Here is a 25,104-nt window from a genome sequence, read left to right on the forward strand (position 1 = left end):
TTCAACTTAGGAGAGGGGCTGGAAGACATTAAGTGGTGAATATGGGTCTTTATTATTCTGGCAATGTTGGCCTGTTCCTGTTCAAAATTTATGTTTTCAAATCTCTGGAAGGCACAGTGCATTTCAATTAGTGAGACTATACAGTAGTTTGTCTTCTCCTAAAAATAATTATGTAAAATTTATTCTGAGGTATTTGTAATTTTAGTACTTAGGGAAGTGTCTGCATTTTCAATTAAGAGCTAAGTGTACAGATTAAAAGTGCTGCAGAGTGTAGCTTAAATCCAGCCCTCACTGGCTGGTGCACATAAACACTAATATCAAATGATGGTTTTGTCATGTGACCCAACTCGCAGCACATACAAATATAGAACATGACCATAAAAAGTAACGGACCATGCCCTCTGCTAAGTAATTTATGACAGCGGATCCAGACTGGAATGCCAGCTGGAATTACCTTCTCCCTGTCTGCTATTTTCGCATATACAGCTTTGTACAGATGATAGAAGCTACATCTTGCAGAGAAGACTCATGTTAAGGCTGCTGAAATGACGAACAAGTAGCAAACCCAAAGGCTAAAACATGTTTGGCTTTTAAAAAGATTTGTTGAACGATGTTAATAACCTCTTTTAAAATTAATTTTTGAATCAAGTTGTAAGAGAAAAACTTGTAACCCTACCAATTTTGAAATATCAGATTTATGGTGTCTAGCAAACAGATAGGAAGCTTCACAGTGGAGAATGAAAAATAGTTGATAATCATGTTATGAAAAATGCAATGTGATCCCAAAACTTGACTCAAAGGGAGAATGAAAAATTCCCTAGCCATATAGGTAGCCCTAACCTCTTTGCAGAATTTGCCATTGAGGCAGTCTGGAACTGTAACAAATTTAGTATGAAATAGTGGATAAAACAAAGGATATTATCCTTCTTTATTAACCTTTACCCCCTTGGATAATCCCCCAAATCCCATGTGTGTGATAACCACCTCACTTCCTTTGGGCAATCATTCATTATCTAATTCATGTCTTACACAAAGAGAAATGAGCTAATGTGCCTTATCAGATTAAAAAAAAAAAATAGTCACCATGAGTGATGTCCAACAGGACAGGATCTTAGCAAATCCCTTTTGCCTCCATAGTCCTGGGTTTCTAAATACCTATAAAGCTACTAACCCACTGTCACAGCTCACAGGCTCATTCACAGCTTTATGTTGCTAAAGCAAACAGTCTGGGCAGAAGAATGACAGCATTACCCTCCTTTCTGATTATCCTCCTCTCTGCATCCTGATAAACTAATGATTCGCTTTCCTGTTGGGATTCAGCCCCGACTGGGTAGCTTCAAGCTGTCAACTCAAGCAGACCCTGATGATATCACACAAACCTCTTCCTCTCCTTCCTTCCCGGGTGCTTCATTCTTCATGAACCAGCATCAACATCCAGCCTACACATGAAGCCCGGGTGTAATTACCAAGGCAATTTTCTGGCCCTGGAAAGGCTCATGTGAAAAGCAAAGGCTTCTTTTTGCCTCACTTCTCCAAATACAACACAAAATGCTATTCAGAAAGCTGCTGGTTACAAAAAATTCAATCCTGTCTCTGTTTGTAACCTGTTTTTACCTGCTCATCATAGATTGTACTTGGGCAGACATTTCAGTTGGGTTTAAGCCTACCTCTTCAGAAATTAAAAGACTGCATTGCCTTTGAGTGCTTTTGAGTTGATAGCTAAGAGAACCACCCACTTAGTAATATCAATGAGTCCAAACTCATGCCTATTTATGAAGTGAGACAGTTAATTTGGAAAAGGCCATAAAGTGAGTCACTGATTAGGTTCTAAGATGCTAGTCCTTTTTGAAACTCTGAAAACTGGGAAATACTACTGTCAAATGTAAACATAACTGACCAAGACACAAAAGATGAAAACTTGTTACCTTTTACTTCTCTTGCAGTTTTATTTTTCTGTTTTCCAGATAAGTGTAGACTTACATATTTAAAAAACCATTAAAAAGACTTGTTCAACGCATATAAATAACAGCAGTTACTCAACAGAATATTTTCTTGATACCTTTACATGAAGACAGAAAGCTTTAAGGCAATATTTTAAAGTAGGCATTTCACTTTGTATTAGGGCCAGAATTGCTCTATTGCATTATGTTACCTGTCATATGCCCCCTAACAACAGAACTTGGCAGTATTCATTGTGGCCAAATCTTTCAAGATTCAGCAATCGTGACTGAGCTACGCTGTGACATTTTCTGGGCAGGGACTTAAGGAACACTTGGGAGTCTGTCTTTGTTCATTCGTTTGCTTTTTCTTTACAATATCCAGACCTGCCACTAGCTCCACCTAATTTACTCAAAGCATGTTCTGAGATCAAAGTCACATGACTACTTTGCTTGCCATTTCAAAATATTGGACAATAATTTGACACTTTGTGTTAAACAATACAGAGGCAAAAAAAAAAAAAGCGGGGGCGGGGGATGAACTCACTCTAATTAAAAGAAACGTTGAGATCTCTATATACATGTATCTATATCTCTAGACCTCTCTATACTCAAGTACAGTGAAAACAAATTCAGTGGTTAGATTTGAAAGTTTTCTTGTCTTTCTCTGGATGCCTCCTAGGGGATTAGCCCAGAAAAACCCACTTGAGAGTTTAGAAAGATATTTCCACTGAGACAGACCTCATTTTAGTCAAGCCAACTTAACCACTCTGGCAGACTGGCTAAATACTCACCAAATCCATGAATTCCTCCTTCCCGGCATACAGGCTGATTAAATTTCCCAGCCACCCTTGCAACTACAAGCGTCCGAGAGACTGAACGAAGGCAGGGGCGACATATACCACTTTCAGGTCTGACCCCAGAAACCTGCCCGGGAATGACCCTGCACTGTCCTTCCCGAGTCGGTCGCCAAGGGCCGGGAGTCAGGAAGGGGCTAAAGATGGAAGATGCCTGGTCCCTGAAGGACCATATGGAAGACTGTTAATCAAAAACACCACAGCAGACCTCAGGTAAGCAAGAAAAATGAGAATTAGGGACTTCTGCTTAAAGCAGTTGGACTAACCTGACTAAGGTCTGCCTAGTCAAGGCTGTGGCTTTTCCTGTGGTCATGGATGGATGTGAGAGTTGGACTGTGAAGAAGGCTGAGCACTAAAGAATTGATGCATTTGAACTGTGGTGTTGAAGAAGACTCTTGAGAGCCCCTTGGATGGCAAGGAGATCCAACCAGTCCATTCTGAAGGAGATCAGCCCTGGGATTTCTTTGGAAGGAATGATGCTAAAGCTGAAACTCCAGTACTTTGGCCATCTCATGCGAAGAGGTGACTCATTGGAAAAGACTCTGATGCTGGGAGGAATTGGGGGCAGGAGGAGAAGGGGACGACCGAGGATGAGATGGCTGGATGGCATCACCAACTCGATGGACGTGAGTCTGAGTGAACTCCGGGAGTTGGTGATGGACAGGGAGGCCTGGCGTGCTGCGATTCATGAGGTCGCAAAGAGTTGGACACAGTTGAGTGACTGAACTGAACTGAACTGACTGAACTAGTACAAAGTCTCCTATTCAATCACTTGACCCTTGCATATTTTTTCTCATTCAATCCTCATAATAACTCTATGAGATAAGAACTATTATCCCTATTAAAAATAAGGAAACATGGGCTAAGAGAATTTAACTGCTTTCTTAAGTGGGTAACTTGACAAGTTGGTTTAGTGAGAGTGGCTCAGTTCAGTGGGAGTTTCTTGTGGACTTTATTAATTTGCCAGTAGCCATCCAGAAAAAAAAAAAAAAGAAAGAAAAAGATGATCCTTTTTGTTTTTCTTGCATTTGGATTCACAAAGCTAAGGAGTAGAAGATCTGGGGTTCAAATCCAGGTAGGCCCAAGTCCAAAGATTCTACCCTTGACCACCCTCACAAATTAATATATATATTTTTAAAATCTCAAACTTATGGGCATAAACCCACAAATAATCGGAATCTCTCAGTGTACCTAAGTAATTAGCTTAAGTACTAAGGTTAACTACTAGGATTTCTTGGTTGGTTTAAGATTAATAAATTATCAACAAATTGGATTACTTCCCCACAGCTTAGAAAATCCTTACTGAGTGCTCTGGCAGAACACTGTGCTGGGCCATGCATATCACTAGCTGGAGGAACGGACAGAAGGGGTTTCTCACCCTCCTTTCTCTTCTAATTTCTCAGACTCTTTAAATAATGAAAGGACAAAAAATTAGTTTTAGATTCCTGCTCAGTGCACAGGAAGGCACTATCTCCTTTTTTTTTTTTTAATAATTATTTATTTATTTGGCTGCCTCAAGTCTTAGTTGCAGTACACTGGACCTTTGTTGCACCATGTAGAATCTTTCATTGAGGGGCACAGATTTTCTAGCTGTGGTGAGTGTGGGCTCCTGAGCACATGGGCTCAGTAATTGCACAGCATGTGGGACTTTAGTTCCCCAATCAGAGATCTGTGGCCCCTGCTTAGCAAGGTGAACTGTTAACCACGAGGCCACCAAGGAAGTCCCAATGTTTCCTTTTATTTATTTATTTAAAAAAACTAATTCATTTATTTTCTAAACTATTTTATTTATTTTAATTTGGAGGCTAATTACATTACAATATTGTGGTGGTTTTTGCCATACACTGACATGAATCAGCCACAGGTGTACATGTGTCCTCCATCCCATACCCCACCTCCCACCTCCTTCCCCATCCCATCCCTCTGGGTTGTCCCAGTGCACCAGGTTTGGGTGCCTTGTTTCATGCACAGAAATTGAACTGATCAATGTATACTACCATTTCACATATGGTAGTATACATGTTTCAATGCTATTTTCTCAAATCATCCCACCCTCACCTTCTCCCACAGAGTCCAAAAGTCTGTTCTTTATATGTGTGTCTCTTGCTGTCTTGCATATAGAGTCATTGTTACCATCTTTCTAAATTCCACATATACACATTAATATACTGTATTGGTGTTTTTCTTTCTGACTTACTTCACTGTGTATAATAGGCTCCAGTTTCATCCACCTCATTAGAACTGATTGAAATGTGTTCTTTTTGACAGCTGAGTAATATTCCACTGTGTATTTGTACCACAACTTTCTTATCCATTCATCTGCCAATGGAAATCTAGGTTGCTTCCATGTCCTGGCTATTGTAAACAGTGCTGTGACCAATATTTCCTTTTAAAATGCAAGTCAAATAAAGACAGAAAAAGAGAGGGCAGGTGGAAGAAACTCTTTCTTACTTATGGAGGATTAAAAAACTCAGATTTCCTAGTCTTTTTAATAGAATAAAATCAACAGGCCAGTCAATGGCCATAAATCATCTTCCATTTAGCTGGAAACCTAGGGTTAATTTCTTCCACTATGTACCGGTACACATTAATTTCATGCAAACACACACACAGCTTCATTGTCAGGTCCTCAGCAGCATAAGATGTGTTGAAGAAAATATGGAAGTGTCTGTAGGTGGAAAGGCACTTCCTGCTGGAGTTACAGCACAACAGATGTGGTCCTTTACCACAAAGGTGCTGCCCATCTGTCCAAAACTAAGGTGGAAGGGCCCAGGTAGCAGACCTCCCAAAAACCCCTGTGACAAGCCTGTCTTCTGAGTGGTGCCCATTCCAGGACTTTAGAGGCACTGGACTAGCAGAACTTACATTTTCAGCTGTGGCCGAAGTTTTGGGGTCACTCACAGTAGAGATGAGAGATCAAATTGCCAACATTCATTGGATCACAGAGAAAACAAGGGAATTCCAGAAAAACATCTACTTCTGCTTCATTGACTCCACTAAAGCCTTGGAGTGTGTGGATCACAACAAACTGGAAAATTCTTAAAGAGATGGGAATACCAGACCACCTTACCTGACTCCTGAGAAACACATACGTGGGTCAAGAAGCAACAGTTAGAAGTGAACATGGAACAATGGACTGGTTCAAATGGGAAAGGAGTATGATGAGACTGTATATTGTTTCTTTCCTGCTTATTTAACTTAGAAAGTTAAGAGGAACTAAACAGCCTCTTAATAGGGGTGAAAGAGGAAAGTAAAAAAAGCTGGCTTGAAACTCAACATTAAGAAAAAAAGATCATGTCATCCAGTTCCATCACTTCATGGCAAATAGAAGGGGGAAAAGTGGAAGCAGTGACAGATTTTATTTTCTTGGGCTCCAAAATCACTGCAGATGGTGACTGCAGCCAACAAATTAGAAGACACTTGCTTCTTGGAAGAAAAACTATGACAAACCTAGACAGCATATTCAAAAGCAGAGACATCACTTTGCTGACCAAAGATCCATATAATCAAAGCTATGGTTTTTCCAGTAGTCATGTACAGATGTAAGAGTTGGACCATAACGAAGGCTGAGCTGAAGAATTGATGCTTTCGAACTGTGGGGCTGTTGAGAGACCCTTGGCCTGCAAGATTAAACCAATCAATCCTAAAGGAAATCAACCCTGAACATTCACTGGAAGGACTGATACTGAAGCTCCGATACATTGGCCACCTGATGCAAAGGGCCAACTCATTAGAAAAGACCCTGATGCTGGGAAAGATTAATGGTAGGAGGAGAAGGGGGTGACAGGGTGAGATGGTTGGATGCCATCATCAACTCAACGGACATGAATTTGAGCAAACTCCAGCAGAGGGTGAAGGACAGGAAAGCATGGCACGCCACAGTCGATGGAACCACAAAGAGTAAGACATGACTGAGCGAATGAACAATGACAAAAGGTAGAGATGATTAAAGATCACCTTCCACACCTCTCCCAGGTGATGGGAGATGTCTCCATGCCAAAAGCACTTGTTTCACCTCTCCCTACTAACTATAAACATCTTCTACAGTTTTATTTCACCGCATAACTCTTGTAAATGTCTATGCATCACAGCTCTTTTTCTGTGTAGTATCCATGAAGAGAGCTTTGGATGGTGAGTAAAGTAATGGGCCCAGGTCTAGATTCCATGGCCAGGGCATTAAAATTTATCACTGAACTTCATTTTTCATGCTCACAAATTAGAAATATCCTATCTTCCCTGGGAAAAGGGGTTTCTTGGCCATTTTTTACGTGAGACTCCATCAATTGGGAAAAGATGGGCTTGATAAATTGTCACTAGAGTCCTTTTTTTTCCCCCATGTTCTAGTAACATTTAATTCAAAAAAGCAGGCATCTGAGCCATGGGCCATAGTTTGGCAGCACCTGGTCTGTAATACCCAAAAAGGCTTCCTATATATGCCTTTTTCTAAGTGCACAGTTCAGCAGTGTTCAGTATATGCACACTGTTATGAAACAGATCCCCAGAACTTTCTCATCTTGCAGAAGGGAAACCCATTTATCCATTCAACAACAATCTGTTTCTCCCCACAGCTCCTGGTAATCACCATTCTACTTTCTGTCTCTGAGAATATGACTAATTAAGATCCCTCATATAAGTGCGATTGTACAGTATTTGCTCTTCTGTGTCACTAGAATTCTTAGTGACACTACTGTAAGGATTAGAACAATCTTTTGCCCAAAGATCATTTTTAAAAATTACAACAAGGGGAGAAAAGCATGAGATGTTCTGCACATGTTTCACAAGTTGTTCTATATCAGGATCACTGTAATATGCCTGTAAGACAAGAGGGGTGCTTACAAGGTGCAAGATGGGATGACTCATAAGTACATCATGAAATCAATTCAGTGGGTGACAATCTTTGAAAAAGAAGAAAAGAACAGAGCAATAGAATGGACTATGTGAAATACATCATAACGAAATGCACATTACAACTGTTGTTTTGTGCAACTGGATAGTGAAATAAAATACACTTTTTCCTACAGATCAAGGTTGAAAAATTTGAAATCCTTTGTAATAGAGACTATAAGAACCATGTGTCTTAGTCCAAAATGAGACAGGGAATTTGGAGCTGGATGTCATCACTATCAATCAGGGCTGCAAATCACTAAGATTTTGCGAATGTTTGTTAATGCAGCATAACAGCCTGCTTTGATATAGACACGACAGGAATAAAGAACACGAGCTTGGTATTTGTCTATGAAAGGATTTTGTGCTGGTGGGCATTTCAGGTGGAGATGCCTGAGTCTTGCTCAAAATGTAGCAACAGACCAGCAGCATCAGCATCACCGAGAGCTTGTTAGAACTACAGAATCCTGGGCTCTATTCTAGACCTATGACCCAGACTCTGCACTTTAACAAATCACTGAATTCAGACTGACTCAGATGAAGATTAGAGTTTGAGAAGCAGCAATCTAGCAGTTTTTGATAACAAAGAAGCACAAAATATGAACTAAAAATTAGTAGTAAATACTCCCTAAATTACAAATTGGTTGTGAGACTAGTAAAAACGAATAGACTACAGGCCACATAGATAAACTGACCCTTTAAATAGGTGATGTCGAATGTCACAGCATAAATTTGATCATAATAAGACTGTAAAGGCTGAAGAAATGTTTTGTACTATGATCTGGATTAGAGACAGAACTTTCAGTCCTACGCATCTCATTTTCAGGATGTGTCTCACAGTAACTGGTTCTGTTGCTTGTCTATTTTCTGTCTTACACTGCCCATTCCCCGGGCACCCTCGGTTCTCAGGATACACTCTTACCTCTTGGGGTTGCTGGTACTGAGAGGCCATCAGAAGGAAAGCTCGCTGGGCCTGGAAAGCACTATGCACCATTTCTGCCTGGCAACAAAAACAAAAAGGGAACAGTTTAATTGTGTGAGTGCCTGCACAGAGACTTACCATATGATCCAGCAATCCCATCTCTAGGTATATATCCAAGAAAAATGAAAATGCCTGTCCACACAAAAAACTTGTAAATAAATGCTCACAGCATCATTATTCATAATAGCCAGAGAGCAGAAAGAACCAGAATGTCCATCAACTGATGAATGGATAAACAAAATGTGATATATCCATAACAATGGAATATTACGCTGCAATAGAAAGAAATGAAGTGCTGATCCATGCTACAACATGGGGGGAACCTTGAAAACATTATGCTGAGCAAATGAAGCCAGTCACAAAAGACCACATTTGTATGATTCCGTTTATATGAAATGTCCAGAATAAGCACAACTACAGAGAGAAAGTAGATTACTGGTTGCCAGGGGCTGGCGGCAGGGAGGAATGGGCAGTGACTGCTAATGAGTATGGAGCTTCTTTCGGGGGTAATGAAAATGTTCCAGAATTAGACAGTGGTGATGGCTTCACAACAGGGTGAATATACTGAGGATCACCAAATCATATACTTTAAAAGAGTGAATGTTATGATATGTGAAATATATCTCAATGAAGCTATTAAAAAAATTTTTGAGCCCCAAAGTGTAACTATTTTCCAAAGGGTGTTTCTTTCATAGCCCAATTTGTTCTACACTTGATAATGGAAAGAAAATTGTCCCTTAAGCCATCCCCATAAAGATACGGTCACCTGGGACTTTCCTGATGGCCCAGTGGCTAAGACTCTGCTCTCAATGCAGAAGATTCAGGTTTGATCTCTGGTTGGGGAACTAGATCCCACATCTAGTTCCCACGCTGCAACTAAAGATTTGCATGTCGCAACTAAGACCTGGTACAGCCAAATAAATAAACAAAAATAAGTATTTAAGATATGCTCACCGAGCAATAGTAGTTGCTACAACTGTTCAGTTAGATGGCTCTAGAGGAGACTTCAGATCTACCTGGACTCAACACCCTAAAAGGAGTTGAGCAGGTGGGAAAGTCTTCAAATATATGGTACCATATTCTCTTATTCTTGCCATCTACTCACTCCTAACTAGTTGATTAATTCTTTAATTTTTTTAAATTCAAAAAGTTGCAGAAGAGTATCAAGAAGAAAATAATTTCAAATGTTTATATCACACACAATTAGTTTTTAAGCAAAGTCATCCAGTTGTTTTCATAAGACAAAGCACAATGATTCAGAATATTTGTTTAAATGCCGTAAGTTACAAAGATTAAAAATTTTTTAAAAATACCTCGTAACCTAGAAATAATCATTATTAATACAAGATGAACATCACAGTATCCACCTTTAAAAATCCATATGCAGACAGACATTGGTAAAATGGGGCCATACCTTAAGTACTATTTTTTAAAATGAAAGTATAAATTTTCATTATAATTGAATACTAAAGATGAAAGAGAAAGAACTGACAAGCTTCAAATAAAAGTTTCTGCACTATAATTACTGTGAATCATTCTAAATGATTTAAATGATCATTCTGGACTTCCCTGGTGGCTCAGTGATAAAGAACCCGCCTGTCAATGTGGGAGATGCAGGTCTGATCGCTGGGTTGGAAAGATCCCCTGGAGAAGGAAATGGCAACCCACTCCAGTATTCTTACCTGGAGAATCCCATGGACAGAGGAGCCTGGAGGCTACAGTCTGTGGGGTTGCAAAGAGTTGGACACAGCTTAGCAACTGAGCATGCACACAAATGATCATTCTAAGATAAAAATATAAAATATTCAGAGACTGGAATACTTATGTATTTATACTTTAAATGACATACTGTAATTTTAGATGATACTAATTGACTCCTTGTTGGGAAAGACAAGAACACAGGCCTTTCCCAGTTCTTTCTACCTCTGGTCTCCATTTTTCATTTTTAGTTATTATTCTTACGGTAATGCTAATCCCATAGCTACTGAGAATTACTTCTACATTTAGACATACCTAGTGGTTCTCACCAGTTGTTTTACCATGACTTCTCCATTTCTGAGTTTTGATATTTTTTTTCTGGCTAGACTCCAATTATCAAGTATGTTCCTCAAAAAGGTTTCAAAGTTGCTTAAATTCTTCAGTCTGAAGCATGCCTCCCTGCTGTCTATATATTTTAACAACATCTTGTCTAGATATAACATCCTTGGGTCTCTCTCTCACCATGTGCAGAAAGGATAGCAGTGAATGTGGCAATGTGCAAATCTAAGCCAGCTTGACTTTTTTCTCCTTTGTAGGAAACTGACTTTTCTATTTTGACACCTGAAGAATTATTTCTTTATCCTTGAAGCTTAACAACTTAACTAAGTTATGTCTGGATTTTGAGCATTCTGTGTTATATTTCTTGGAATAGATTTGGACGTTTATGGTAAATTTTCTTACATAACTTTATCTTTCAAAATATGTTTTCTTCCATTTGTTAGATTTTCTACTCAGGGGTTCCAACAATTATCTTCATACTGTATAATATTTGAACGATTTCGTACCTTTTAGATTCTCTCTGCCCTTCATTTCCTTATCTGTCATCTGTAATTACTATGATTATATCAATACTTCTCTATTGCTGATCAACGGATATTCAGTAGGGTCTCATATACATTAACATTACTAATTTATATTTCATTTCTGTATTAATGTTGTTTTTGATTTTGATTCATTAGACTTCAATTTCCCTTTTTATTTCATTCTTATTGTTCTATCACCTTAAGCTATGCTGTGTGCTCACTCAGTCATGTCGAACTCATTACAGCTCCACAGACTGTAACCCACCTGACTCCTCTGTCTGTGGAATTCTCCAGGCAAGAAAACTGCAGCAGGTTGCTATTTCCTTCTCCAGGGGGGTCTTCCCGACCTATGGACTGAACCTGTGTCTCTTGCATCTCCTGCACTAGCAGGTGGATTCTTTACCACTGCACCATCTGGGAAGCCCCTGAAAAATATTTTTAAAATATGCTGCTGCTGCTTCTGCTAAGTTGCTTCAGTTGGGTCCGACTCTGTGTGACCCCATAGACAGCAGCCCACCAGGCTCCTCCATACCTGGGATTCTCCCAGCAAGAACACTGGAGTGGGTTGCCATTGCCTTCTCCAATGCATGAAAGTGGAAAGTGAAAGTGAAGTCGCTCAGTCATGTCTGACTCTTAGCGACCCCATGGACTGCAGCCTACCAGGCTCCTCCCTCCATGGGATTTTCCAGGCAAGAGTACTGGAGTGGGTTACCATTGCCTTCTCCGAAAAATATGCTAATACTCTTATTAAGTTTTAAGAGTCTAAGTTACACTCTAATTAAGCCATAGCGAGAACTCTGTTTCTGTTCATTATCTCATTTCCTCTGAGGGAAAGCCCATGACTTTTCTTTGCCTGCTCTGTTCCTCTCTGACACACCATTTCTAGTAACCCTGTGGGTGATTCCTTGAGCATTTTGCCACCTTACTGGAGACTGGTTTATTTTCCACTTCAAGCAAAAGTGTTCATCCTAATCTTCTAGGGCCTGATAGAATAGGAGACAGGAAAAGGGAATGCTTAACTTTTCTCATTTCTCATCCAAGGTTTTTTTTCCCCCTTACTGACAAGAAAATGCTTAAAATAAAACCAAGATTTGTAGATCATTTACATTTAGAATGACAAATTCATCATCATAAACATAACAGATTAAATCTTATGAATATTTAAATAAGGGTATATTTTCCTTTTTGGAGTACACCATCTCTTTGTCCTGGCAGTCTGAGTGCTGGGATTATGTTGCTCAAAAATCTCAAATTTTGGATATTCCTTAGGGAAACAGAGGATTTTCAAATTTTACTGTCCTGGAGACCATTATGACCTTCCGAATATGAAGCTCAAGAGTGGCATGAATGCTTATCCATACATCAAAACATTTATTTTCAGTGGTTCAGAAGGACTTTTGTCAGTCTCTAATAACCACATTTCCAAATAGAAGCTTATGAAATAAAACTTTCCATGGCTTAGACATAAATAAAAGAACTGCACTTCTCCCACAATGATGATACAGAAGTATGGTCCTCATCTATGACAAGCCTTGTGGAGTCAGCTGAATCATAGTTGCTGTGGGAACAGCAATTTGGGATTGCCTGACTGCTACAGTTAAAATTGCAGCTCAGAGGTGGCATTAACAATATTTTTGCAGTTATCCCAAGATGAACACTATCACTGCCCTTTTTTACTTTCCTGAGCAACAACATTTAGCTCTTTGTTAACAGAACAATTTTCTGGCAGGTCTGATTAGGTGAAGATGGCCAATTTCATTAATTAGTCTCTCCCCCCACATGGCCTTTCACTCAACAACAGCAGCAGAGGTTGGAGGACAGAAAGGCTGAATATTGAGCTATCTGCGTCCACTCTCCCTTTCGATGTGCTTATGTAGACAAATCTTTCTGAGGATTCAGCCGTGTACCTCTTCCGGCTCCCCGGAACTCTGGGCGTGACTAGCAGACTCTAAACTACATTCATTTTTAATCTAATCCATTCACATTTCAAAGAATTTTTATTCCATCTTTGAGGCATTCTGATCCACCTGCTTCTTACTTCTGGAAAGTTCCATGAGTCCCCTCAACCAGACAGCATCAGTAACAATTCCTCTGAACCTGCTGAGTTCTGATAACTTGAAAGGAAGAATTTGGCTCACTCAGGCCGTTTAAAACATTGTGAAAGAAAAAGTCCAACGTAGGGATTTTCAGTAACGACAAATAATTGAGGGTTTCTGCTGAGTTTGTTCATCACACGTGTGCCAGGCTCAGAGCGCCTCAGTGACCTTTGTGGATATACATGCACATCTATCTGCCTGTGAGCACGTGTGTGCAGAGAGGAAAGGGACAGTGTTGGTAAGAGGCAAAGTTGTGCATTTTGCTTGGATTCTATCAATTTTCACTTGGGCGACTGGAATTCTTAGACAGACAGGTTGGGGTACAATCTTGACCTGTGGTCTGAGGGGAAAGAGTAGGAGAATGAATTTCAGTCATCAGTTTAAAGCAAGCCTCGGGATATACAGACACCAGTTAATATGACTTATTTTCATCTACTCCCCCTGAGAGAAAACTGGCTCCCTGGGGAGGCCCAATTGGTCTCTGAACACCCATTAAAGCTTTGCATTATTTCATTGGGAAATCTATAGGCCACAAAGCACCATGTGGATGATAAAATGAGCAAGGTGCAACTGGGAGAGAGGGCACAGGTTAAGACTTGGAGGAGATGCAAAAAGCATCCAGCTAGGATGCCTGTGCAGAAGATACTTCCAGATCTTATGACTGTATCAGCCCTCTTCTTGGGAACCAGACAGCAAAGGGAAGGGGGTCCTCTTTCTCTGACTGAAGGTCAAGGGAATGGGCATCTGCTCATCAGGTGCAATTTGGAGGCTCTGGGAAGGTCACTATCAACACCACCTTCACATTCCTGCCCAATGAGTCTGCCAAAGTCCCATATTTTATAATGAGAGGTGCTGTGTTTTTAGATCTGATTCCTTAGGACCCTTTAATCTATCCTAACAGTGAAGTCTCTTGAGTTTCATCCAACAAAAAGGTAAAAGAGAACCCAACAGATGAAAGCAAGGCAGGAAGATGAGCCGACAAAAAGAGGTGATAGGATGCCAAAGCCAAGTTTCACCCACTTCACGATTCTGCTTAAAACAATATTGAAGATGCTTAATCTTATAGATATGAACATAAGACCCAACCCTACAAAGCCAGGTTATCAAAGCTGTCTGGGCTGACATAAAGAGCCATGAAGAAGGCTGACACCAGCATTTCTCAACTGGTTTGCATTAAGTTTGCATTATAGTCACCTGGTGAAAGAATGTGAAAGTGAAAGTCGCTGGACTCTTTGCAACCCCATGGACTGTAGCCCCCCAGGTTCCCCTGTCCATGGGATTCTCCAGGCAAGATTACTGGAGTGGGTAGCCTTTCCTTTCTCCAGGGGATCATCCCAATTCAGGGACTGAACACAGGTCTCCCGCATTGCTGGCAGATTCTTTACCAGCTGAGTCACATAGTCACCTGGAGGCTCTGTTAAAACAGAGATTGTCACGATTCACCCCCAGAGTTTCAGATTCAATAGCTATGGGTGGGCCCAAGAATTCACATTTCTAATGAATTCTCTAACAAATAGTGCATGCTGTAATCACTTAATTAAGTTTCAGGAGAGTTTCTGTTGATTCTTTTGAACTTTCTACATAGATGAAGGTCATGTCATCTGTGATAAAAGATAGTTTTATATCTTCCTTCCCAGTCGCGGTATATTTTAATTCCTTTCTCACCTATTTGCATTAGCAAAAATTTCTAGTTTGATGTTAAAAATGATTGGTGAGAGGGGACATCCTTGCCTTGCACCTTATCTCTGATATTCTCACCATTAAATATGATGTTAGTTCTCAGTTTCTTGTCATTGTAAGAAAACTCCATAAACTAGGACTAGAGGGAAACTTTTAAATTGATAAAGTTTCCCTCTAGTCCTAGTTTATGGAGTTTTTATCATGAATCGGTGTTGAAAGTGAAAGTCACTCACTTGGGTCTGACTCTTTTGCGACCCCATGGACTGCAGCACGCCAGGCCTCTCTGTCCATCACCAACTCCCAGAGTTTACCCAAACTCATGTCCATTGAGTCAGTGATGCAATCCAACCATCTCATCCTCTGTTGTCCCCTTCTCCTCCTGCCTTCAATCCTTCCCAGCATCAGGGTCTTTTCAAATGAGTCAGCTCTTTGCATCAGGTGGCCAAAGTATTGGAGTTTCAGCTTCAACATCAGTCCTTCCAACGAACATTCAGGACTGATCTCCTTTAGGATGGACTTGTTGGATCTCCTTGCAGTCTAAAGGACCCTCAAGAGCCTTCGCCAACACCACAGTTCAAAAGCATCAATTCTTCAGCACTCAGCTTTCTTTATAGTCCAACTCTCACATCCATACATGACTACTGGAAAAACCACAGCCTGGACTAGATGGACCTTTGTTGGCAAAGTAACGATTCTGCTTTTTAATATTCTACCTACCATAGCAGTGAATTCGCTCTGTCGTGTCCGACTCTTTGCGACCCCATGGACTATAGCCTACCAGGCTCCTCCCTCCATGGGATTCTCCAGGCAAGAGTACTGGAATGGATTGCCATTTCCTTCTCCAGGGGATCTTCCCAACCCAGGGATCGAACCCAGGTCTCCCACATTCCAGGCAGACGCTTTAACCTCTGAGCCACCAGGTAAGCTTTTAATATGCTATCTAGGTTTGTCATAACTTTTCTTCCAAGGAGTATGTGTCTTTTAATTTCATGGCTTCAGTCACCATCTGCAGTGATTTTGGAGCCCCAAAAAATAAAGTCTAACACTGTTTCCACTGTTTCTCCATCTATTTGCCATGAAGTGATGGGACTGGATGCCATGATCTTAGTTTGCTGAATGTTGAGCTTTAAGCCAACTTTTTCACTCTCCTCTTTCACTTTCATCAAGAGGCTCTTTAGTTCTTCTTCACTTTTTGTCATAAAGTGGTGTCATCTGCATATCTGAGGTTATTGATATTTCTCCCGGCAATCTTGATTCCAGCTAGTGCTTCCTCCAGCCCAGCGTTTCTCATGATGTACTCTGCATATAAGTTAAACAAGAGGGGTGACACTACACAGCCTTGACATACTCCTTTTCCTATTTGGAACCAGTCTGTTGTTCCATGTCCAGTTCTAACTGTTGCTGAATATAGGTTTCTCAAGAGGCAGGTCAGGTGGTCTGGTATTCCCATCTCTTTCAGAATTTTCCACAGTTTATTGTGATCCACACAGTCAAAGGCTTTGGCGTAGTCAATAAAGCAGAAATAGATGTTTTTCTGGAACTCTCTTGCTTTTTCCATGATCCAGAGGATGTTGGCAATTTGACCTGGTTCCTCTGCCTTTTTAAAACCAGCTTGAACATCTGGAAGTTCATAGTTCATGTATTGTTGAATTTTGGCTTGGAGAATTTTGAGCACTACTTTGCTAGCGTGTGAGATGAGTGCAATTGTTTGGTAGTTTGAGCATTCTTTGCATTGCCTTTCTTAGGGACTGGAATGAAAACTGACCTTTTCCAGTCCTGTGGCCACTGCTGAGTTTTCCAAATTTGCTGGTATATTGAGTGCAGCACTTTCACAGCATCATTTTTTAGGATTTGAAATAGCTCAACTAGAATTCCACACAGAAGAACTATACAAAAAAGATCTTCACGACCCAGATAATCAGGATGGTGTGATCACTCACCTAGACCCAGACATCCTGGTATGTGAAGTCAAGTGGGCCTTAGGAAGCATCACTATGAACAACGTTAGTAGAGGAGATGGAATTCCAGTTGAGCTATTTCAAGTCCTAAAAGATGGTCTATACAGTCTACGGAATTTTCCAGGCCAGAATACTGGAGTGGGTAGCCTTTCCCTTCTCCAGGGTATATTCCCAAGCCAGGGATTGATCAAACCCAGGTCTCTCACATGGCAGGTGGATTCTTGACCAGCTGAGGCAGAAGGGAAGCCCAAGAATACTGGAGTGGGTAGTCTATCCCTTCTCCAGCGGATCTTCCCGACAAAGAATTTGATACTGTTGTTAGTTACTCAGCCATGTCTGACTCTATGTGACCCCAGGGACTGTAGCCCTCTAGGCTCCTCTGTCCATGGGATTTCCCAGGCAAGATTACTGGAGCGGGTTGCCATTTCCTTCTCCAAGGGATCTTCTCGAGCCGAGTATCCTGCATTGCAGGCAGATTATTTATCACTGGGCCACCAGGGAATAGGTGTTGGATTTTGTCAAATGCTTTCCCTCCATCTATTGATATGATCATGTGATTTTTCTTTTTCTGCTGATGTGACAGATTACATGAATTGATTTTTGAATGTTGAACCAACCTTGCATACTTGGGGAAAAAAATCCAACTTGATCATGGTATATAATTCTTTTTTATATTTTTAGATTTAATTAATATTTTGCTGAGGATTTTTGCATCTATGTCCACAGAAATATAGGTCTGTAGTTTTCTTATAATGTCTTTGTTTTATTTTGGTAGTAGGGTAACGCTAGGGCCTTACTAAGAACTCAGTGCTCTGGCTTATTTCAAAATGCTTCTTTTTGCCCTCCACCTGCCAAAAGCCCAAGCAGATTTTTCTCCAGGATTTACTGTGGGAACCTAGTTGAGCTGTTAGAGGTAAATCTCAAAATATTGTGGGGGCTGCCTATGAATGGATTCCCCCGGAGTTCTTAACTCTGAGTTGTCTGCATTGAGCTTCCAATAATTTGCCAATTATAATTCAGGTTTTTCTACCTCAACAAGTACTCCAATACTTTAGCCATCTGATATGAAGAGCTGACACGTTGGAAAAGCCCTTGATGCTGGGAAGGATTGTGGACAGGAGGAGAAAAGGGCAGCAGAGGATAAAATGGTTGGATAGCATCATCAACTCAATGAACATGAGTTTGAGCAAATTCCAGGAGATAGTGAAGGGCAGAGGAGCCTGATGTGCTGCAGTCCATGGGGTCGCAAAGAATCAGATACAACTTAGCGACTGAACAACAACTGGTTCCCTTGACAGTTTCACTCATGAGTCTCTGCTCTACTAAGCCCAAACTTCACCTGTTTCTTTGGTCTTTGGGACAGCAGTTTTCCCTGTGTCCTCCTTTAAGGACCCAACAAGAGTTGCTGTTTCAGAGTTCAGCTTTTTTCTTGTTGTTTGGATGGAGTGGTGACTTCCAGGCTCTTTACATGCAGAATCAGAAACTGAAAGTCCTTCTTCCACTTCTTTTTTATTTTTTCAAGAAATAACTGCTCAGTCTCTCATTCAAGTCATGTCCGACTCTTTGTGCGCCATGGACTGTAGCCACCAGGCTCTTCCGTCCCTGGGATTCTCCAGGCAAGAACACGAGTGGGCTGCCATTTTTTTCTCCAAGACATAACTATTTATTTATAAAGAGATATCAGTTCACTAACATCTTAGAGTTTTAAAAATGTTTCTATTACACTGCTGTTAATTTTCTGAAATTCCCACACTTTACAGATCAAAAGATTTTTATTTTTACCTATTTTGAAATAACTATAGGTTCACAGGAAGCTGAAAGGACGGTACAGAGAGGTGCTGTGCTCTCAGGAGCCAGTTTACCCTGCTCTGTGTGTGTGTGTGTGTGGGTGGGTGTGTGGGTGTGGGTGTCAGTTGCTCAGTCGTGTCTGACTCTTTGCGGCCCCATGGACTGTGGCCCTCCAGGTTCCTCTGTCCATGGGATTCTCCAGGGAAGAATATTGGAGTGGGTTGCTGTTCCTTTCTCCATGGGGTCTTCCCCACCCAGGAATCGAACCTGGGTCTCCCGCATTGCAGGCAGATTCTTTACCTTCCGAGCCACCAGGGAAGTCCTAAGTTACTTCATTAGTTATATCTTACTTAAATATAGTGCAACATCAAAACAAGGGAACTGACATTGGTATGAACTTTCTGCTTCTTTTTAAAGGAGAAAAAACGTATTCTGTTTCCATTTTCAGACATTTTGGAACTTCCATCCCAACTTCATCCTTCTGATGACAGAGCATTTCCCCATTACCTGCCTTGTGATATATGCATATTGGATTACGGAATCGGAGTTGGGGATGGTTATGAACAGCTATGCGAGAGGGGCTTAGGGGCATTATCTGGTGGAAAGGATGGTGGGACTGTGCTGACAGGGGGTCACTAAGAGACTCAATGATAAACACTCTATTTTTCCTTGGATTGTTTCAGTTTGTTAAAAATAGCAAAGTTCTCTCAAGAAGCTCTTATCCTATCAGTGCATGAGAGTTTTATTCTTTGTGCTTATTATTGTTATTTTTATCATATTTATCTGGGGATGCTTGAAGGGGACTAAAGCAACACCCAAACTGCCTCTTAATGCCATCACTGCCAAGAACAAACATGCAAGTTCACAATGTCTCTTCACTCTGACATCTTTAGTTCCCATGAACTTTGGCCTATTTTGCATATGTTTGGGAAACAGCTCTCCCTTCCCTACGTGCCAATAGGAAAGGCACAAAGAAGCAAGCCAGGATTACTTTTTACAAAGAAAACTGGAGGCATGCTTGTGCTGAAACTTGTTCTGACGGCAAAATCTGTTTTGTCAGCCATATAGTCTAATGATATAAGCTAAGAAATGAGAAATCAGATTAACTGCTACTTGTTGTTGACCCTGGAATTGCCACAGTGACATAGAAGGGCCAAGTTTTGCTTAGACTACAACTGTCCCCTTAATTTCAGTCAGCATCTTCGTGTCTCCGTCGGTATGTGTCACTTGTCCTTATACATATGGCCCTCACAGATCAGTGTTGAGTCTATCTTACCAAGGAGGACTTTGAACAATGTCCTGGTGAAGTAAATATGCCATGGTATCAGCGGCAGTTAACTGAGTAGTGGGATTATGAGTGGTTTTTAAAATTTTCTTCTTCATATTGTCAAAATTTCTACCTCAAACATTTAAATTTTACTATCAGAAAATAATTATCAAAAAGATGTGATGAGAACACAATTGAAGTTTATTATTTAATTTCATAATCAGAAAGTTCTGAGTACCTTCCCAGGGGAAACAAGCTGAGAATGACTAATGACTAACAGGCGACAAGGTGGAACAGACAACAAACGTCCCATTTTGAAAGGAATGGGTTGCTGATAACCATAACTGAAAGGTAAGTTCCTCACCTGGTTAGCTTGACAAAACACAAGAAGTATTGTCATTAAAAAAGGGCATGTATTCTTTTTTTTTTTTTTTAATTTTGGCCATGCACCTGGGATCTTAGTTCCCTGACCAGAGATTGAATCCACATTCCCTGCGTGGAGTCTTAACAACTGGATGGCCAGGGAAGTCCCAGGAATGTATTCTTTTTTGAAGAAATGATTTCCTTCTTTCTAGACCTCAGGAAGCACAATGCTTGGTACCCAGGCATTCTAACCATCGTCCCCCTTAACATGGCTCTCTCGCTCTTCAAGACAACCACAGCTTTTTTTTTTTTTTTTAAATTTCTAGTGCGCACACAATGAAATGGAGTCCAAATTTACAGTCTGACCAGGAGAAGGAAAAGCAATGTCACACTCCACTTATTTATAAATATGTTGGCAACACTCCATTAAATCATAAAGACAAGTTAATTTAAAGACTCTGGCCTGCTCAAATACCTACCAAGTCCCAGTCAATTTCAGGCTCTGCCTTAGCCAAAGCATATATCAAAAGGACAATAATTTTATATTAGGTAATTGTTATAAATTAGTATTTTTACTGCCCTTACAGTTGACTGGTTTTTTTTCCCCCAATGATTTCACTTTCATTAGCAGAGAAAGAATGCATCCTTATTGAATAAAGCTAAATAGTTTTGCAGCCTAGAAAGGAAAGATGAGTAGGTAGATTGAAAATGTCAATGTGAGACTACTAGGCACATTTTATTAAAAAAAAAAAATTCATCCAGGCACTGATAATAAGAGAGGTTCATTCTTCATTAATAGGACTGTTGCCTAGGCAACTTCCAGCTCACATAAGTAGTTTACATCAGCCACAGCGCACAGTTCTGACACTAAGGAACAGCTCCAACATGTCCTTTCTACATTCAGGCCTGCAATCTTCTATTACATAGCTCAGCTGCATTATCGGTTTCCATTAAAGTAACACCCCATCCAGAACATGTCACATCCAGCCCCAGAGAACCAATTTAAACAAACTTCCTCCCATGTCAAATAAATAAAAGGTAGCACTGATAAATGATCTTCTCTGGCAAAAAATACAGGGGGACATAGAGCTTTGTTTTTATCTTCTTGCTAGTGTAACAGAGGGCAAAGTATTTTTAAACAATTAATTCCATGAATAATAATATGCGTTCAAATCATGCATTGTGTCCCTAAAATTCTTATTTTGCTAGTTTGTAATTATCACCCAACAGCCTGAAGCACTTTTAGACACTGAGAGTATGAATCAGTACAGTGTATGTGGAGGGCAGGAAGGGTGGGATGGGGTGGGGGAGCATTTATCACTGACCCAGCACTACCAATCCTTGGACTTTTCCTTGAGAAAATAATTGTACAATTATAGAATAGCATTTGTATAGGGATTTGCACTGTAACTTCATTTATAATAGGGAAAAAAACAAAAAAAGTCAAATGTCAGTAATTTTTAAAATGATTATAAATACCACTGACTGGATGGACATGAGTTTAAGTAAGCTCCGGGAATTGGTGATGGCCAAGGAAGCTTGGCGTTCTGCAGTCCATGGGGTCGCAAAGAGTCAAACACGACTGAGTGACTGAATTGAATTGAAATACCACTAGATGCCCATCCTTTCAGGGAAGAGACTAGGTGAGGCAATCGCGGAGCCCAGGTGTACGTCCTTTCAGAGTCACACCCTAAGGCCTTAATTGTCTTACCCTCATCTGGGCTCTGCATCCTTGTATATATTATTTCCTCCACGTATGATTTTGATTGTTTACATCAATGAGGGTATAACCATGCAATGAAACACTATGCAGTCATTAAAAGTGATAGTACAGACCTCAACTTACTGATCTGGAAAGAGGCCCAGAACACATCGTCAAAACAAGCAGGTCACAAACAACAGAATGTGTAGAAAAGTCTGTAAAATCTGTAGTATAAAACTAATCACTGTAATTTTAAAAACCCAATATAAAACTTTTTAAAACAATTAACTGTAGCAGATGACCTTTTAAAAAACCAACTGTTTGAAATAATTAAAACCAGAGAGTATTTCTTAAGACATCAGAATAGAAAAAAAGAACACACTATTGTATATTTAAATCTGTTTGCTTTTCTGACAGGCAGAATAAGTTTGTAATCTGAACAAAACTCTTCTCTGAAATTAATTTCATTTTCAAATTTAGTCAATGCATAGTGACAAGACACTTGGCAAATTCGCCACTCTCAAAATTCTCTAACTTGCTTTTCTAACACTTAAGGAATCGAAAGCATTTTACTAACATGTTTAAACTAAATCCTTTGACTCTCAAAGCCAGAAGTACTGCATGGTTGCTGAATTTTGGGGTCTATACAAGTAAAGGATACTTGGCTGCTGCAATGAATCAGAAAAACTAGAGGCAGCAAGTACTCCTTATTCTAGAATGCACTGTAACACTAAGCACTGTCCTTTCACTTTGTATTATTTAAGTCGTATTAAGTTTCATGCATGTGTGTATGCCTTGAGTCTCCGAGTAGGTAATAAACTCTTGAAGACTAGGCCCCTGGGTGCCTACATGTTGTTTACTCACTAAGTCGTGTCCAACTCTGCAACCTCATGGACTGTAGTCCACCAGGCTCCTCTGTCCATGGAATTTCCCAGGCGAGAATACCAGATCAGGTTGCCATTTCCTTCTCGAGGGAATCTTCCCGACCCAGTGATTAAATCCATGTCTCCTACATTAGCAGGATTCTTAACCACTTGGGAAGCCTAGTGCCTACACAGAAGGGCCTTTATTATACCAGAAGCTCAATATCTACCAGTAAATAATGAATGATTTTAAATTCTTAGAAAATGGTGTGGCACAGCAGCGAATCCATGAAATTCAGGTCTTCTGATAGGCCTGAGATAGAATCCAACTCTACCCATTGACGTAGGGCTATAAGCAAGTTATCCAATCTTCCTGATGCCTGGCTTCTTTATCTCGAATTTACCCACCTTAAAGTGTTCTCCTGATGATCAAGTAAAGCTATGCATTGGCAGCTGTACGAAGTGCTTAACACAGCAGGTCCTCAATAAATGCTAGTTCTCTTCCCCCTTTGCCTCTTTTACTAATACAGAAAATTTAAATATGGCAGGGAAATGAAATAGATCTCTGGTGACCACAGAATTTAGCTACAAACCAGATTTTGTTAATTCATCAACCGTACAGACCTGACAACCACTGAGATCTTACGATAGAACACTCAGTCCATGAAAGTCCTTGCTGAACACTGGTTCCCCAGGTCCCCATGGAATCTGCGGCATCTTGGACCCCTGACCACTCCTGACCAGCATGCAGCCAAGCTGTGTGGGACCAACACTACTTGGTACCCATGTTTTCTCACTTGTCTTTTGCTGCTCAGTGAACTTCTTCCAGGCAATACCTCAATTCCAAAATCTTCTTAAAATACCAAATCCTCCTTTCCTTTTCTTCTGATAACAGTTTACAGATGCTTGTTACAAAAGTTCAAAAGACAGGGATGTTTAGGATGTAAAGATTTTGGCATGTTTGATCCCCAAAAATGACCACTCTCAGCAATTTAATAAGTATCCTTCCAGCATTTGTTTTCATTAAAAAAATTTTATATATATGTATAAACATTTCATCATTTTTAAAGCAAACTATATAATCATAATGTTTTTAAAATATTTATTTTTATTTATTTATTATGAATTTGATTGTACTGGGTCTTACTTGCAGCATGTGGGATCTTTAGTTGAGCCAGGTAAACTCTTAATTTTGGCATATGGGATCTAGTTCCCTGACCAGGGATTAGACCCAGGTTCCTGGCATTGGGCACCTGGAGTCTTAGCCACTGAGCCATCAGGGAAGCCAGCACACTTCACTTTTCAATAAGGCAAATCTTTTGGTAAGTGTATACATCACCTCTCTAACCTTTCAATTCCTGCTCTGTTATCCTTGGAAAAATTTCTTCTTTCCTCTTTTATTGGTCCCACATGTCAATTCTGAATTAATTCTGATAATCAAAGGAGAGTAATTATATACTCACACAAAGAAAAAGAAAAATCCTATGCGTGGTAGCAAAAGTAGAAAGGAACCAGGCCCATCGTCAGCTGGAAGTACACAGAATCTGTACAGAAATCCTTATCTGGTGCTAAGTCCTTCTCTAATTAAATGCACACTCCCAGGTATCAGCATTCATAGTAAATGAGTGTTTTTCATTTAATATTATTGTTTTCCTGCTTCATTTAACTAAAACTAAAATCATGGTGCAAGAGTCATTGAGTCATGTTTCTTCCCCAACATTCTGCATTACATGGTGCTACTCAAAAAACCTTTGGTGAAGACTTTCTTTTTAATTTCTCATCTCTCACAGACTGATAGTTTTGTAAAAGAAATATTAATAAAAGAGCCTTACTAGAAAAATGAAATAAAGACACACAAAGCACAAGTCCAAGTTTCTTAAATTATCAGATTTAGCAGCCTTTAAAATGACTCTGTTGGATTGTTATAAAAGTTCTCAATGTCTTACTCACAATTTCTGTACTCATTTCGTGGCAGACCATTAGCAGAATCTGTGGATGGCAGTGGTTTGTGTACCACACACAGAGTAATATTCTTCTGCATCTTTGCATATGAAATGAACCACCCATCCCTTACATTAGGTCTATAGGCAAATGTTTTCCAAGTTTCTAAGAACTAACTTACAGATAAACTTTGGGGTGAGAGTCCTCATCTAAAAGTTTGGGACT

At 40.1% G+C, this 25,104-nt stretch overlaps 1 protein-coding gene across 1 annotated transcript in view; it reads right to left on the reverse strand.

Moving 5' to 3' along the window:
* The window catches only part of CAP2 (cyclase associated actin cytoskeleton regulatory protein 2), a 152,707-nt gene that overhangs the window by 78,099 nt on the left and 49,504 nt on the right, over window positions 1-25,104 (reverse strand). The window contains exon 4 of the mRNA XM_069563318.1: window positions 8,601-8,678. Within this exon, the coding sequence (XP_069419419.1) occupies window positions 8,601-8,678 (78 nt within the window). The remainder of the gene's footprint in view (window positions 1-8,600; window positions 8,679-25,104) is intronic.

The sequence above is a fragment of the Ovis canadensis genome, chromosome 20 (assembly GCF_042477335.2).
Source record: "Ovis canadensis isolate MfBH-ARS-UI-01 breed Bighorn chromosome 20, ARS-UI_OviCan_v2, whole genome shotgun sequence".
NCBI classification, from domain to species: domain Eukaryota; kingdom Metazoa; phylum Chordata; class Mammalia; order Artiodactyla; family Bovidae; genus Ovis; species Ovis canadensis.